At 48.4% G+C, this 11,568-nt stretch overlaps 1 protein-coding gene across 1 annotated transcript; it reads left to right on the top strand.

Moving 5' to 3' along the window:
* Positions 1-682: 682 nt before the first annotated feature.
* TNFSF4 (TNF superfamily member 4) lies at positions 683-6,534 on the top strand. The gene is made up of 3 exons (XM_065649161.1): positions 683-880; positions 4,496-4,532; positions 6,173-6,534. The coding sequence occupies exons 1-3, from the start codon at positions 683-685 to the stop codon at positions 6,532-6,534; spliced, it is 597 nt and encodes a 198-aa protein (XP_065505233.1).
* Positions 6,535-11,568: the final 5,034 nt, after the last annotated feature.

Genomic DNA, 11,568 nt, shown 5'->3' with positions numbered 1-11,568 from the left:
TCTGCATTTTCTCCCTCCTAGCCTTCATGCAGCATCCCATGGCTTTAAAGCCAGAAGACAAAGATAAAGAGAAATGGCAAATGCGTATTTTCTCTCTAGTTCTTTTTGCTGTCCACCTGTCCCACATCCCTTCCTAATTGCTTCTTTACAGAAGAGACATTTCAGGAGCATTGTATGCTGCTAACAAGGGAGGGAGCCAGCCCTGTAAACCCAGTTAACACCCCACAAGAGGCTGAACAGAAAGATGAGAACTTTTTCTGACAAAAGACTGAGTGAAGACAAGCACTGTCCACCCAGCTCTTAGCTATTGTTGGAAACATCACATATCAAGACTTCCACAGCTGAAGGTATGAAAGACATAAACACATATACTTTCAAAGGCCCTTACTCAAAACTGAACTGGGATGCAATAAATCAGCCCCCACATTCACACACACACACAAAGAAAAAAAAAAAAGAAAAGAAAAGACAGAAAGAAAGAAAGAAAGAAGGGAAGGAAGGGGAAATTCAGATTAGTCACAAAGAAGTTCCCCCGCCTGCTTCTCTGTGTGCATAAAGCAGCCTCCTGAAGACACTTTCTTCACCTCTGCTCCTGGGACAGGAGCTCATCTGTCCCCTGCTCCTCCAGGCTCCTGCTGTGCTCCTGGCCCTGTCCCCAGCAGCTGCTGGCAGCGTGGCTGAGATGGAAGGACAGCCAGACATAGAGCCCAGAAATCAAGACCAGAAGGATTGCAAAAGTGAACCTGCAGAGGACGAGTGGAAGAGCTGGCAAAGAGGACAGGTTAGGAACACGCTGCACCTTGTGTCCGCGACTGCTCAGTGGATATTACTGCTTGCCTGCTTGATTTACCTTGGTATAGATTCTCTGCAACCCTCAAAGGTAAGAGCCCATGTTCAACCCATTGTTTGCTGGTCTGTAAAGTTTTGTATGGGCTGCTTTTTTTTTTTTTTTTTTTTTAGAAAAGTAAAAAGCATTTACGCTTATCCCTATTCGAACCACAAGTTTTTAATCCTTTCCTTAGTGCTTATCATTATTTTTTTTGACATTTCACATATTGGCAGGCTGGTGGATTATCAACAACTTTTCACTGCGTCACTTATGCACTAGCTACTTCTCCTCCCACATCTTCTCCAGGAGCTATGTAACACTTTAAAGCTTGTTGTGCTTCATTTTACCAGAGAGTTCATTCTTTCCTCCCACTTAGACTTGTCAGAGAAGCAAGCATGTAACCATGCAAGGCAGGGATGGCCTCATGCCGGGTCCTCTGCTGTTCAATGAAAACCCTCGTGCTCTGCACAAGTTTCACTGACTTGAGTCTCACAGTGGTTATTAAACTGCAGAATGATGATCCTGAAAGATGCTGAAAGATAACACTTTTCATTCCGTTCAGTGCTCTTCTCCTTCCACTACTTTGGGAGAGAGAAGTTGCACTGGAAGCCAATGGAGAAGGGCGAGCTATCGCACTGCTCGAGACACAGAAACCTCACTCTGGTTGTGACTCCTCATCCCTCAGCATCTCTCTCTTCTGTAAATATGTTAATTCAAATCCTCCTCCTCCAGAGGATTTGCCTGTGAGCCTTGCAAACCCAAGAGAGCAGCAGCTGAGGAGGGGACGCAGTACATGCCCGGAGTTTCCCTTCCTCAAGAGAAACAACAGAAACAGGGTGATCGAGGAGCAGCGACTGCAGCAGAGGAAAAGTCCAGGCCCTGGGAGTTACCAGAGGACCTGTTCAGTTTTAAACACTTGCTAACTGCAGGCTCGGAGCCGGTTTCTATTATTTTAAGCTGATAACCATGGTGTCCTGTTTTGACTGCACCACGGTGTGCAGGAGCGATCTCGCAGGCAGTACATAGGGGGATTTCATCACACCGGAATTACAGAGCTCAGTAGGATAGCCATGAACTGGCCAATAAATGTTTACAGAAGAGGCAGCATTACTCATCTGACTTTTGGGACAGTTTAGGGAGATGGACTTCATGGAAGTCAGCAGCATCAGACAACGGGCTGGGAGTCCTGGTCCGTGGGAGCAACCAAGAGGCTGTCCCTGATCTTGGGAAGTCTCCTTCTGCTCCCCAAGGCTGCAGAGCACCACGCTAACTTTAACAGCAAGACCCGTTCCTATGTTTTTTCATAGCAAGACCATATTTGATTACTTTCCATAGGCCTGACAACTCCTAAAAAAAACCAAACCAAAAAACCCCACCCTGTACTGTTCTGTGAAAGAACAGCACAAATGACATGGCACATACTCAGGAAAGTCTGCAGCCCGGATCATTCTTAACAAAGCAGGACAGTGACCTGGTTCCTGTCATGGTGCTGCCTGGAGAACAAGCCTCAGTTGTGATTTCCAGCTGAGCAACAGTTGGGAAAAAAAAAAAAAGAAAGAAGTAGTGATAGCCTGTTTTCACACCTGCAAGACTTGTGAGTCCCCATTTCTGCTGGAATTATCTCCTCTCGCCACAGCAGCTGAGGTCCGGCCATGGGCAGGCCACTCACACGCGTGATCAGGGTGTGAAACCACCCCGACGGCAAATGCACGGGAGGTAAAAACCTTGAGCAGCTGTTGGGAATTCAAAGGCTTCTAATGATCTGCTGCAGGACGATTTTGTCTGAACAAGGCAGGATAAAGTGCAGGAGGAGTAACCTCGCAGAGATTTAATGTAGATAAGGAAGACATGGCCATAATCCTAATATCACCTGGTGTGGAGAAGGTACAACCCACTTCCAGTGCACAGTTGCCTGCAATTTGTGTGACACAGGGAGTCATGCACATGATCACAACGGTCCTCTCCACCCTCAGCCCTTCTGGCATCCTTTCCCACATACCATAAGAAGGCAGAACAGAGAAAGAGGGGTGACTAACTTTGTTACTAGCTCCCGAATGCCCTTCCAGTCCGACAGTACGTTCTGTCCTCAGCAGAATTTACCAGTGGATAATTGCAAAGTGCTCTGAGATCGCACAATAACTGGCAGAGATATGTAAAATATGTGCTTTCGTGGAAACAGGGCTCGTATTCTTACAATTACTACAAGTTTATCATCCAACCTGTGTTTAGTACCCCCTGTCCAGCAGTGGCCAGATTGGACAGATTGCGGTGGATGTTGTTTGACCTCAGAAGCTCAGCAGTCCTGTGCTTAGCTGTGGTCTTGTTGGGAAACTACCTGGAAATCCCAGCTGCCTGAGCCAAAGAGTGAAACGCTTGAGCACCTAGGTGCCTAGAAAAAGAGTAAGTGTAAGACTCAAGCTGCCGAGGAAATGGATAGGATCGGTAATGTCAGCAGAGATAGTTCCACCAGAGCCAGCGTGCAATAAAAGCTTGAATTTGGTAGTCAGATCCAGCGTTGCCTGTGGAGCAAGCAGCAGAGCATCAGCTGTGGCAGCACTAGAGGGTGCCATTCCCAAGACCAGCACCCACTTCACACGCCGGCACAGACTGCACAGGGCAGCCCAGCTCCAAACTCCTTCCCCGCCACTTGTCTTTACCAGGGCACAGCACTGAAACTGCACATTTGCATGTCTGTACTCACTCTCTACCCTGTTCCAACACTTTCCCTGTGCTCAGAGGGAAGGGGCTGCTCTGCTCCTGTAACACATGTAATACATGAAAGTCAGCCCAACACACATCTCACCAGACCTCCTTCTCCCTTAGGAAAGCCATGGCATAGGTAAAGAGAAGAACACAGAGCAGCGAGGCTAACCTTTCACTCTTTAATCGGGCAAAATACTGAAGACTTGTGGTTGTGAAGAGACTGCAGATTTGGGCCTCCTGTGGTTAAGATGAGAGATGGGTTTGAGATGCAAAGTTCAGATTTAAAAATCTAATAGAGAAGCTTGGTGTTTCACATATCTGATCAGTAAGATACGCACTTCTGTATTTGCATTCACTTTTTCTGTTGTACTCATAAAATGCAAATTCATTTTAAACTTGTCTTAATGCAATTCTAAGGAACCCACCGAGAGACACGCAACCAGTAACAGCCTGACGCAAAGCGCAGGCAACCATAAAACCAGACCCACCTCTCAGTGCCTGTGGGAGGGGGTGAGACAGCAGGGGCACGGCTGGGTCCCAGCTCTGCAAAGAGACATCCCTGGCTTGAAGTCAGAGTCGAGGGGATCACGCAGAACAGGCTTTGCACCCGAGGTTCTTCCTTACCGCTCGCTCTGACTCGATCACGTTCACTGGGATGTTTTTCTAAACAGGACCAACACTACCTGGTGCGCTCTGGAGGGCTCTGCACCAGGCTGAAAATCAGACTGGCTAGGAACCGCTCTAACATCGTGTTTTATACTAATGATAATAACGATATAAAAACCAGTAAAGAGCACAGCTGGCCAGCTGAGCCCGTGCGAGCTGAGGCTGCCCGCCGCGCTGTCGGAGCCGCAGAGCCCTCCCGGCGGCGAAATGAAAGCGACAGCGGCAGCAGCGAGGGGCCCGCAAGGTGCGTTAACGAGGATTTCTCTTCTTTTTTTTTTTTTTTTTTTTTTTCCCCAGAGCGACAAAATCCCGTGGACTCACATCCGATACACAGGTGGGTGGGCGTCGGGGCTGGGGGGCGGGGGGGGGCACCGCGGGAGGGCTCCCGGGGCCCCGCAGCGCAACCCCCGGTCCGTCGGCCGGCGCCGGTAACCCCGGCGCGCTGCCCCGCCGCCTTCCCCCGGCAGCCGGGGGGGCTCCCGGCTTCTCCGCAGCGCTGCCCCGCTCACGGAACGGCTCCCGGCTCCCCACAGCGTTTCCCGCGGCGGTTCCTGGGGCAGCGGTACCCCCGGAGGGCTCCCGGCTCCGACCCGCACCGACCCGCGGTCCCCGGGGACCGCCGTGGCAGCCGGGGGCTCCTAAAATGCCGGAGTCTGTTAAGCGCTTCGCATCACCGCAATGGCTATTTCTGCTGGGGGAGAACGGTGCCGGGAGAGCTGTCTGGGGGGAGAGGGGCCAAATCTGACCCACTGCTGCGAGGTGCAAAACCAAACAAAAAGGGTTTTCCCACAGCAGAAGAACCCAAAAATCTGGGTGGATTTCTGCAGTTCTTACCCAGCTACTAAAACAAACTTTCACTCTGCAAAAGAACGAGAAAGTACTTCGGGGAGTTTACTGAGAACACACAGCATGCTCTTGGGGTATTTCTGAAACAAGTCAATGATTTCCTGATTTATGAAAAATGTAAATGATTTCCTGGGGAAGAGTGAGCGAGCGTACACGCGGCAGCAGAAATAGCAGTGCTCTGTGTGCCGACTTCATTGCATGTTTGTCAGATGCATACCTCAACGTTAGAAGCAGATACTAAGATTTTTAAATATTACAAAAATACTGTTGACAGTTTTACTTGCAGTTAGTATTGTCAGGTAGCAAGGAGTTTAACCTAATAGAAACCCCTGTTTCTAGAGAAAAAGCTTGAGAAATTTGGGCTCAGCCCAGAGGGGCTGTGTTGTCTGCCAGGAGATCTTCTGGTGATATCCCAGGGGTTTTCAGCTGGTGTGCCCAAATCCCAGGAGAATAGCAGGGAAACATTTCCAGCATAGCTGTAGGAACTGTTACTGCTTGTTCCAAGAGAGAACCTTTCATGCTAAGTTGTGGTTTAATTTCTCCTGACTTCTCTGTATTCATGGGTTTCTTCTGTTTCTGTTTCTACACTGCTCTTCTATCCTGTATGCATGTCTTGTCCTTCATGCCTGTCTTCTGTAAAAAAAGACCCCAAATCCAAAGGCAAGGACTTAGGCTACCAGCATCTCCAGAGAAAGCACTTTTTCTCCTCCTTCCAGCTTTGATCACTTTTTTCTCTTCTTATTTACTGTCTTTATTTTCTGTTCTTTTTAGGAACCTGTACTTCCTAAACTCACAGGGATGCTTTACTTATATGTCTGTATTTTAAATAAGACATACATATAGTAAATAAGTAGCACGTAAGTAGAAACTTGAAGCAATAATTCATATAAACCGGAGTTTTAGTCCAAAAGGCACAGCTTGCTCAGAAACAGGAGCCTGGAAATTTCCAGTGTAGATTATGCCTGTCTAGAGTGGATGGCATTCTAGTTCCAATCTGCCCTATTCCCTAGTTCACTCTCTTCCTTTCCTATATTTTTCCACCTTTCCTGCAGTCAGTCCACATAAAACAACTCATTTCCATTAAGACATTTGTCATCACGCGATCATCTTTGCTTTCTTACACTCTAGGCAAAAGCATCAAAGGAGTAGCCGTGAATCTCACTGCTGAAGTAGGCTCTATTCAGATCAGAAACGGTTCTATCGTGATCCCCTGTGACGGCCTCTACATACTGTCCTTGAAGGGCAATATCCATTTCCCTGACCTGGATGAGGAGGACTCGCTCAAGCTGACATTGTGGAAGACAGACAAGGCGACCAGCGAGGCTCTCTGGGAGCCCGCTGTCCAGGACAGCGGCACCGCGGTACATCTCACCACAGTGCTCTACTTGTTTATTCAAGACAACATCACCCTGTGCACCAGCTCCAACGCCACCATTGAGGATTTGTCGTTCAGCCTTGTGTTAATAGGTCCCTTCACTTGCCCACTGTAGGAGATGACGTATGAAATGTAAGATGTAAAGCACAGCCTTTCCTACCCATCCATTTGCCTGTGGGAGGCTTGTTCTCACAGGCTGCACTTGTACAGTCAGACTGCTCTAGCCTCCCTCCTCGGGGCTGGGGAAAGCCTCTGCTGGAACGCAGATAAATCACAGGGCAAACAGGCTTTATATAGCGCGTGTTGTGTTCAGCTCTTTGAAGCTCTGCACAGCTGTTTTGCTACCTAGGATGGATCTTTCTAACACTGGAAAAAATGGATGCATGGAGCCCTTGGGGAGAACAGAAATAAAAGCCAAAGAATGTCACCTAAGCTTAGCTAATATTCAGAGAAACCCTGGGTTTCTCTTTTTACTTGGCAGTATCTTTATATAGTACAAATGCGCTGTATATTTGCTAAAATAAAAGTCTGGTAAATCGGGAAGATACCTCAAGTGTCTTGAAGCCATTTAGAAAAGGACGAGAGATCCACTCGACAGCCCTTTGCCCAGCAAGGCAGGAGACATGGAAGAGGTGGCAAGGGACTTCCTTTGCAGTGATCCTGATAAATGCTCTCTGAGAGGTAAAGGCCACAAAAGGAAGGTGGTATTTTGAAGTGAGCTAATAGGACTGCACCGGATGGCAGAAAGACCAGCCCTGCAGCAACTATGAGGTTTTTAGGAGCAGCTTTTAAGAGCAGAGGCCCGCTGGCTTTTTCCAGCTGTCTGCAGAGTACTCCTGAGCTGAGTGAATACCTGGTGGGACATTTACATCTTGACACCAGCTCTTGGAGTTAGGTTGAAGGACAATCTCCTTCAAGCACATACACACAAACTGGCTTGACCCAAAAATTATCCAGGCGCATTAAAATTTGGAAAAACATGAAGACTCTGCATTTGGTGGGTTCTCCCTAATGAACCAGGTGAAACGTGCAGGTCTGCGCATCCTTTCCCCTGGGAGGATTCAGATGGTTCCCATGACCCGTTCCCAAGTAGACCTCGTCATACAGGTATGCGCCACAGAGGGGTGCACAGGCACGACCTCCTGCACCTCTGCACCCAAGCACACCCCACCTGGCTCCTGCTGCAGTCAGAAACAGACTGCTCCAGCAATCCTTGGCTGCGCATCCCTCTCCTCCCTACAGCTTGTGGCTACTGAGGACAAGTCCTGCCCTGCCCGTGCTGCAGGCAGCATGTGACCTGAGCACAGCCAGAGACTGATGTATTTTTGTATTTTTTGAAGTCGGGCAGATTTCAAGGGCAAGTTGACTACCTGGCTGCAAAGAACACCAGCAACATATCAGCATCTCACTGCTGGCTGTACACTCCAAAGTTTTGTTTTTTGTTTTTTTTTTTTTAAGTATTTATGTATTTATACTAGACACATAAGAATGTTACTTCAGATTTCTTAGAAACACCGGGAAGGGTTCAGACTTCGGGTTGTCAGCACTGAGCTCCTCTTTGCGGATGCTCCCAACGCCCCGGAGTGTTCCTGCTACACGGGAACTACTGTGCGGCCACCTGCCTCGGCTCCCCAGCCGACCCGCTCCTGGCTGAGCACTCCTGAAGGCAGCTAAGGAAATCTTCCAGGCCTTGGTGAGCTTTTCCACGTGCTTTACGCTGCTGGTGACAGGTTTATTTATGGCCTTCCCTACCCAGGGCCAGGCCACAGCCCCGCTTCTGTGGCTGAAGCAGTTACTCACACAGTGCCGAGAAGAAGTTTTGTCTCATCTCAGGACTGAGAAGCTCTGGACTGACTTGCAGGATGCTCCTCCTCAGCTGCAAGGGGCATTTTTAGCTCTTACCTCTGGCTGCTCTACCCGTCACCAAGACCAAAGGCAGCTGCACTCTGAGCCCAAGCTGGGGATTGTCATGCTCCCCAGCTGAAGTGAGAATGTGTTTCCCTTCCCAAAAGCTAATAAAACTTTCCTTTGTAACCTGTGGGCTTGCAGTGTCCCTTGGGAGGTGGGGAGCTGGTGACTTATACATTCCCCGTGTTTGAGCAGACATTTTCACTGGTATGAAAAGTATATGAAATTTTCACACCCTTTTTATTTTATTTTATTTTTTTTCCCTACAGCTTTGTTTCAGTTTCAGCTCTCCCCAAGGGTATGCAGGGCTGGTGCTTCGCACCGCGGGCTAACAGAGACAGGGCAGGCTGTGGCAGTGGGGTGGACAGGAGTGCACAGGACAGCAAGAAAGATTAAGCCTAAACACAAATGGATTTGTACCTCAGAAGGGTGCACTCTTTTTTCTTGTTTCACACACCGATTCCTTTGCACTTTCAGGATGAACTAGACTGACCTACATATATACATGTACACGCACTGTCTTGAAATAAAGATTGAAACAATTAAATTCCTGAGATTAATTACTTGAGGGATTGAATATCCTCCTATACCATCAGCTTCTGTTTGTATCTGGCAACCCCTTCCTCCACAACATAAAAATTCTCTTTGATATGATATTAGTTTTTGTTATTGGGGTTGTTACGGCCTTGTAGGAGCTTGTAGATGGTGCTGAAATCACATCTTACCACTCTGTCCAACCAGGTCAGTGCGCTGAGGTTTTAGGTCACTTCTTGAAGCTCAGAGCAGCTGGAGGTGTTGAAGTACAAGGCTGAACTAGGCAGTTTCTGGAGTTAGGGATTCCTAAGTCTGGCGGGACAGCGTGTTCCCCTTCCCGTGCTTACCACCACTGAAACGGCACCGCGTGGTCTGTCCCTCACAGGGCTTTCCATGAGACCCATTTCTCAGAATATAGTCATCAAGCGAGGGTTACTGATTCCTCCACAGCTTTAAAGTGATCTCCACCACTGCTGTGCCTTGTGTTTAACACACGCTTCTACATAAACTGCAGAGGTGGCCACCATGTTTTCCTTCCCTTCTCTCTCCTCTTTCTTACCTCCCCACTCACGTAAAGCAAGGGACAGGGTGACAAATGTAATGCAAGAGTCACGGTCGCCCCTGGGGTGCCCCACAGCACCCATCAGAGCCGTGGGGCTCTTGTGCTCCAGCTGGGAAGAAACTACCAAAGGCAGTGCTGAGCAGAGTGGGATGGGGGCTCCTTCCCTTTACACTGGTACAAGAACAAATGTTGGGAAATATCTAATTTACACTCCATTCACATCCCCTCAAAAGTCATCCCCTTTTCTCCCACAAATGGTTAGCAGTAATAGTGGGTAATGAGACTGTGGTTTTTAGACACCACTTATATTTTATCAGTTGGCATGAGTCACAGCTATTGCCTGTCTGCTTCACCAGTGGGAGAGAATAAGAAAACCAGTGTGTGCTTGGCAAAGTCCAATCGATCCCACTGCTATAAAGCTAGCACTGTTCAGCTCAGACAGCAGAAAGGACAGGAATTTAGTTTCCTTATTCAAGTATCGAATTGGGAAAGTGTGATATGAAATCAAGCAGCGTCCTGCAGCAACTGCTTGGGAAGGTTTGATGGCTTAGGCTTTCCTCAGCAACACCCCTAACTTCAGCCAGCAGAGCTGTTCTGTGAGCTAACAGTTGGTTACTGTTTTCCAAGGGATCCGGACCAGCCCCAGGGATGCTTGCTGCCAGCTATGTGGTAGTCCACCAAGTAAAGCAAATTGAGTAACATTTACTGAGGACTGGGAGAAGGGGAGTTGGTACCAGGCCAGAAAGGGGCAGTTGCAAGAAAGCCGCAGAAAGATTTATCATGTGCCATTTGCAGCCTTGTATGCCCTAAGGGCAGGGAGGATCTGAGAGGGCAGGGAGGACTGGAGAGCTTATTTGCTCGGTTCTGATGAGGAAGGCTGTAAAGGGTAGCAACCTGGGCAAGCAGAGCAGAGGCTGAAGGCATGTCTCCTCATTAAGGTGCCAAGAAGTGAGCTCACTTGCTGGCAGCTGCTCCGCATCCCCGGGGCAAAACACAGTCTGGAGTCACCGCACGTGCTGTGCTGGCCCGGCTCCCTGTGCGCACCGCACCGCACCGCGAGGCTGGAGCCCGAGGATGAGAAAACCCCGAGGCCAAGGCGGGAGGGGGCAGTGGGACGGCTGACCGGGGGAGCTGAATGCGGGGAAGGACACCCGGCAGAAAGCCCAGGGAAGCACTGGGAAGAAGAGCTCGGGAGAGATGCAATGGTAGTAGCAGGTCCCTGGATTGTGCTTAGGACTTTGGGACCACGGGGTAGGACAGACGGAAGACAGGACTAAAGGAGTGTTTCTTCTGTGTGCCCACGCTCTGTGAACTGGACCTCTGCAAACACCTAAATACTAAATACTAAAAACACTGCCTACCCAAACACCCGCTTCCTCCTCTTGATGCAAAGCCGTGCACGATTACCTTTTAAATATGACAGCTGGCACCAACCCCTCTGTAGCGTTGCTCGCCTCTTAATGAGGCAAGGTTGTCCCAACGGGAGTACAAGCCGGAGCTGCTCACAAGCACAAACACGCTCCCGTTCCTGGGCTTGCACTTTCTCCGGCCTCTGCGGTTTGCTAACAACAGGACAAGGTTTGGGGCAAGACAAAACTTGATGTGGGCACAAATGTAACTTTCTTAATAATTGCTTTCATTCTTTGCTTTAAGGCAAAATTCATACCTATTTACTGGCAATCCAGAGATCTGTTGTTTTTTTTTTTTTTTTTTAATAAAGAAAAAAATTGGTATTGAAACACTTCGGGGATAACAAACATTTATCTCAGCGTAGGATCTCATTCATAAAGTATACAGCAATCTTACAATCTCATCACCAAGTAGATCCCTGAGACAAGATATCACTGGTGTTATCGAGTTTAAAGGACTCACTTTCCTTTGTCTTGTTTTGTTAATTAAAGGTTTCAATTACTGCTAATGTCTGCTTATTTGGCTTACTCTTACCAGCACAGAAAGTTAGCAGGATGCACACATTCAGTGGGGACAAACAGATGAGATTTGATTTCAGGCTTTTTTGGAGGTTATGTGCAGCATTTTGAAATTGGTTATCTGCTTCTCCCTTCATCACTTCCCTGAAGACCCAAAGTACATTAACGCAACAAGAAACTTCTTTAATATTTCATATGTTCCACTCTTGACAGTGTG

Source organism: Caloenas nicobarica, chromosome 20 (genome assembly GCF_036013445.1).
Source record: "Caloenas nicobarica isolate bCalNic1 chromosome 20, bCalNic1.hap1, whole genome shotgun sequence".
NCBI classification, from domain to species: domain Eukaryota; kingdom Metazoa; phylum Chordata; class Aves; order Columbiformes; family Columbidae; genus Caloenas; species Caloenas nicobarica.
Note: the sequence above shows the minus strand (reverse complement) of the source record. Positions and strands in the feature narration are given on the sequence as shown.

What these genes read in the sequence shown, in the direction of transcription:
- TNFSF4 (XM_065649161.1), top strand. Translation starts at nt 683, where the DNA reads ATGGAAGGACAGCCAGACATAGAGCCCAGAAATCAAGACCAGAAGGAT. An exon ending in ATTCTCTGCAACCCTCAAAG is followed by an intron (nt 881 to 4,495) that starts GTAAGAGCCCAT and finishes TTTTTTCCCCAG; the next exon opens with AGCGACAAAATCCCGTGGAC. An exon ending in GACTCACATCCGATACACAG is followed by an intron (nt 4,533 to 6,172) that starts GTGGGTGGGCGT and finishes CTTACACTCTAG; the next exon opens with GCAAAAGCATCAAAGGAGTA.